The 5,109-nt window shown below is 48.5% G+C and overlaps 2 protein-coding genes across 4 annotated transcripts in view; both read right to left on the reverse strand.

Annotated features, from left to right (window-relative positions):
- PWP2 (PWP2 periodic tryptophan protein homolog (yeast)) overlaps positions 1 to 773 on the reverse strand; it is a 14,836-nt gene extending 14,063 nt beyond the window's left edge. For both annotated transcript variants that reach the window (XM_010834896.1, XM_010834897.1), the window contains exon 1: positions 713 to 773. In XM_010834896.1, the coding sequence (XP_010833198.1) occupies positions 713 to 730 (18 nt within the window). In that variant the 5' untranslated portion in view covers positions 731 to 773. The remainder of the gene's footprint in view (positions 1 to 712) is intronic.
- A 1,286-nt stretch (positions 774 to 2,059) lies between these two features.
- TRAPPC10 (trafficking protein particle complex 10) overlaps positions 2,060 to 5,109 on the reverse strand; it is a 75,852-nt gene continuing 72,802 nt past the window's right edge. For both annotated transcript variants that reach the window (XM_010834899.1, XM_010834898.1), the window contains exon 24: positions 2,060 to 5,109. In XM_010834899.1, coding sequence (XP_010833201.1) covers positions 5,007 to 5,109 — 103 coding nt within the window. In that variant the 3' untranslated portion in view covers positions 2,060 to 5,006.

Genomic DNA, 5,109 nt, shown 5'->3' on the forward strand with positions numbered 1-5,109 from the left:
GGCTACGGGGGACTGGAGAGCCGAGGATGAAGGGCACACCGAGAGGAGCTGGATGGGGAAGGTTGGGTTCACAGTGGGGGAGCATTCTGAGCAGGACGACCAGATTGGGTAGGGGCAGCCTGGATGTGGGGTGGACCTGAGGAAGCTCCCGCTGAGGCTAGGGCCAGGCCAAGCCTTGGACGTGAGGAGCTGGGACCTGACAGAGAGAGAAAGGCTGGAAACGACGAACCTGCGGAAGAACAGCCTTCAGGGCAGTGGCAGCAGCAGGCAAGGCCGCGCAAACGCTCACGGCTCCAGACACACAGGTGGCCCGCTGTGCCAAGGGGACCGAGACGCGGGGAAGATGCAGAAGCGCGTCCAGTGAGCTCGGCACCCAGGTCCCGCCCTCTGCCCCCGCGTCCTCCCCACGTCTCTAGCTGCGGAGCCTGGGAACCAGGACTTCCGTCCGGGCTGGCCTCCGCTGCCCAGCTCGGATCTCGGCGTGACCCTTCCTTAGCGCTCCTGCTCTTTTCGTCCGCGCGAGCCGCTCGGTCCTAGTTGGGGCTCTGCAGCCCCAGGCCGCTCTCTCAGGCTGCCGGGTGAGGAACCGGTCGGTGGTGCCTGACCCAGTCAACCCAGGCTCGGTTCCCGGACCCCGAGGGAACAGTCTCGAGAAGCGACTCCATCCGGACCCCGAATTAAGAACCCCTCACCACCCTTGGCCCGCGCTCACCCTGTATGCGAACTTCATCCCGGCAGCCACACGTGTGTTGCTTGCAGTCTCTGCGCCCCGCCCCTCGGCCCGCAGCAAGCACTTCCGGGGTGGGAGCGCGGCCATGCGCCACAGCGCCCCCTCGAGGCCTGGAGGAGCGGCGCGGCCCGAGGTGGGGTCCCAGCCGGCCGACCCCGCCCCAAGGGTGGTTTCCTGGCTGCCGGTCCAGCCCCGGAGGCGAAGCCCCACCCACCGGCCCCTCCCCCAAGCGCGGGTTCTTTGCAGCCAGCACGGTCCCAAGGCGCAGCCCCAGCCCCCGCCCGCTCCGCACCCCACAGGTCAGGCTCAGGTCCTCTTGGGCTTGGGGTGGCTTGCCCGGCTGCTTTGACAAACCATCCCAGCACTATGGATGATTAGATCGTCCGATTCCACGCTTACTTGTTTAAAAGCTCTAGGTTATTAAGTGGGGGGCAAAACAGCAAGACTAAGTAAATGGAAAACCTTTTCCGAAGAAAAGAAATTGTATTAGTGAAGATACCAAATGTGACAGAGGCAGCTACCTTATCAGACTGTTGTTCAGGGGCTAAGTGGTGTCCAACTGTCTGCAACCCAATGGACTGCAGCCTGCTAGGCTCCTCTGTCCTCCACTATCGCCCAGAAAATGCTCAAAATCATGTCCATTGAGTCGGTGATGCTATCTAACCCACTCTTCCTCCGCCACCCCTTCTCCTGCCCTCAACCTTTCCCAGCATTAGGGTCTTTTCCATGAGTCAGCTCTTCACAAAAGGAGGCCAAAACCCTGGAGTTTCAGCTTCAGCGTCAGTCCTTCCAATGAATATTCAGGGTTGATTTCCTTTAGGATTGACTGCATTGATCTCTTTGAAGTCTAAGATGTCAAACTGTAGGATGGCAAATATGTCTACAAAAAAACCTCAAAAACTCTCTAGACTCAGATGTCTTACTTCTAGTGTGCTATTGAGCAGTAAGGGGCTTCCCTGGTGGCTCAGCAGTAAAGAATCTACCTGCCACTACAGGAGACACAGGTTCCATCCCTGAGTCCGGAAGATCTCCTAGAGGAGAAAATGGCAACCTACTCTAGTATTCCTCCCTGAAAAATCCCATGGACAGAGGGGCCTGTCAGGTTATACAGTCCATGGGGTCGCAAGAGTCAGGAACGACCTAGCCACTAAACAACAACAACTGGGCAGTAAGTTGTGAAAAACAATCCCTAATGTTACCCCCCCCCAATAATTAATGTTTAGTAGTCAGGAACAAGGATTAGGGAAAGAAAACAAGAATATTCGTTTTTACACACTCAATTTTCACACGCCACAGGATAAGAATGAAGTCCAAACCAGCAGGTTTCTTCTTAAAATGTGTATTTTCAGAATTATAATGCTTACATTTTAAACAGTCTTAATACAATGGCTTTAGTCTAACAATATATTACAGAATAATGTGAAAAATGACTTTCATAGTAATCTATGAAAATGGAGTTAATACCTGCAGTATCAAAGTCACCAACTTGTCACCTTTTCCAGCCACGGAATGCCAGCAAACCATCTTGACCACACTCTCAGGTCTTACAGCCTGGTGCACAGGGTGAATACATTTAGAGAAAGGGGCATTTTCATGAAAAGTCAAATTTTAAAATCACATAGGATTTCTTTTAAAGATTACAATTGACAATAAAACATTTAGATCAGGTTAGTTTGTTGTTTTATAAAAAGTAGTACAAGTTTTCATTTCATATACACACCTGGAGTGTTTTAACTTCATTTTGTAACTCAGTTTTATTTTAAACACTACTAGAATTGACCAGAAGCCTGTGTGTCTTTTCTCCGCCAACTCTGGGATACCCAGCCCCATCACCTAAGACCAGGATGGGAACCTGGCCCATGAGAGGCTGAGCTGATGATGGAGTTGCAGGTAGAAGTCATTTTCAGATTAAATACAAGAATTCCCACATTAAGAGTTATAATTTTTCCAGTCATAGGAGACCCTATGAAATTCACCAAAATTATAACTTATTTCCTTTTCCATTGGCTAGTATTTACATCTTCCACAGATATTTGTAAAATGGCTGCATACCGCTTCTTAGGATGCACATTTCCGGCTTTACAGTTGTTTAACAGCTGCTTCATTTTTACCTACAAAACCAGCTTGTCTCAAACACATAAGCCTTATTTTAAACACAACAAAAATTCAGTTACAGCCGTTTAGACTAAAAAAAAAAGTTTTAGGTGACATTCTTCATTTATGTTAAAAACAACAACAACAGAGGTACCCATGTAACTTAGATTGCAAAAGATCTTCTTGGGTAATCAACAAGGAAAAAATAAACCTGTGATAAATTTCATGTCATTCAATTTTCAGACATAAGAAACCACCATAAACATTTTGTACTTCCACTTCATTTTTTCCCTTCTGAATATGTATGTAATTAAGAGAATTTCATAGTGGAATCAGAACCCAGGGCAAAAGTCAACTGGGTATCGGGAAGCACAGACCCACATCCCCCTCTGGAAGGTCACACATGGAGGAGGGTGCCGCCCTGGACTCTTGAGGCTCACCATGCAGATGGGTGAGAGGCTTTTCCGACACTGGCGGATCTGCAGGGCAATCACCAATTTTTACAATAAAGCAAACTCGTGTTAGAAACTGTTAACTACCATTAGATTCTGAACTTCTAATTTGCTTAGTTTATTAGCTTTAAACTGCACACAAGGAAGGTAAATTTCTGAAAAATTTAATTAAATGTACCAGTATTTATCTTCTTTGTACATTTCTCCAATTTCTATAATGAAAACCAGGGGAGCAAGGATCACCACCTTTATTTGTTAAATAAGCCGGAAGACCATATACTGAAGAGACTGTGATGCTCTGCTCTCTGTTCATTTTGCCCTGTGCCTTCTTGCCCTCAGGCCACCAGGAGGTGACAGCCAGGGGCAGTGGTGGCTGCAGAAGCCTCCTTTTTCTCTAAGGCTCACACATCTGAGGTTATTCGTGAGGGCCCACCCTCTGCTGGACCGACTACACTCACTTGCATTAATCTGGTCAGGTTCAATTCCAAGCACACTTTCCTAATGAATTAAGAGTTCTCTATTTCATATGTACAAAAATACATCGCTTTGGAGAGCTGGAAAAGGTTTAATACATACAACACTTATTTACAAGCTGTGACTTTCACACCAATAAAAACAAACACACATTTATTTTGTCCTTGATTTTTGGTGCAACTTATACATAAACATCAGTTAGTATGTACTTTTAAAAATAATAAATCAACCATATGTACAATTAAATGTACAACCTAAAGCAAATTAACCCATTTGTATGGTATGACTGCCATGTAGCAGGCAGGAGAGTAATAGTCCAAGACTCTTGCCCTCATACAACCAGACTAGAAATATGCTGAGAAGACCCCTCTAATCGTTATTTAAATGGAACCTCTTAATTTCTGAGACTTAAGGTGCAAAAGAAAAATACTGATTATACAGAAACAATTACATGTAAAGACTCAAAAGGAGAGAGAAAAACACAACATATTAACCCCCACATATAAAATGATAATTAAAATAAATATATATTTAATTCCAAGTGCCTATGATACCTAATCCACATGGGGGGAGAGGGGAGGAAGGGCTCCAGAAACATTTATGCCTAAATCATCTCAGTGCCGAGTGGTTTCTCATGCCCTGGCCTAGTCTTTAAGTACCTTTAAAATGGCTCCAGCTATCAGATGCTCCAGGCCCTCCCAGTCTGACGTCCCAAGGCACAGAAGGGGTTTTTATTCCCTCCTCACCCCCATCCCTCTGCCCAGAGAGGGAGTTATTCTAGAAAAGCGCGACTAGATGACCTGGGGTGAAGGGCTGTGCTTTCCTCCTGAGGAGACACACAAGCCCACCTGGCCCAGGAACTGGGCAGCCACGTGGCAGAAAGGCATTCGCGCCACTAACAAGCCCACAGGGCCTCTGTGTGTCCACCTGAAAGACATCTGGGCTTCAGGTGAAGACTGGTAGATGACAGACTGCTCAGACGGGTGGGCTCCAGAAAGCTCTCCAGGGAGCAGGGAGGAGGAGGGAGGCGGCGGGGCTCTGGGCAAACCTGGAGGACATCAGGGGGCAGGGGGAGGAAGTTAACGGCCTCTGACACCCCGGGTGACATGAACAACCAGCTGAGCACGGGGACTTCTCTGACACTCCCACGGCCAGGCAGAGTCACACAAGGCAGGCTAGAGCGAGGAGGCTGCCATTGAGTCAGGATCCTTCCGGCGCACACACGCCTGGCCCGGGGACTGTGTGAGCCCTGTGCGTCATGTGACGCTGACCTCGAGGACGTGGTCGTCTTTGCTGGGGATGACCAGGACCTGCGTGCCCGCACTCGAGTTGAAGGCCTGGCCGGGGGGCAGTGCTCGG

This window comes from Bison bison, unplaced genomic scaffold (assembly GCF_000754665.1).
Source record: "Bison bison bison isolate TAMUID 2011002044 unplaced genomic scaffold, Bison_UMD1.0 scf7180017864037, whole genome shotgun sequence".
NCBI classification, from domain to species: Eukaryota; Metazoa; Chordata; class Mammalia; order Artiodactyla; family Bovidae; genus Bison; species Bison bison.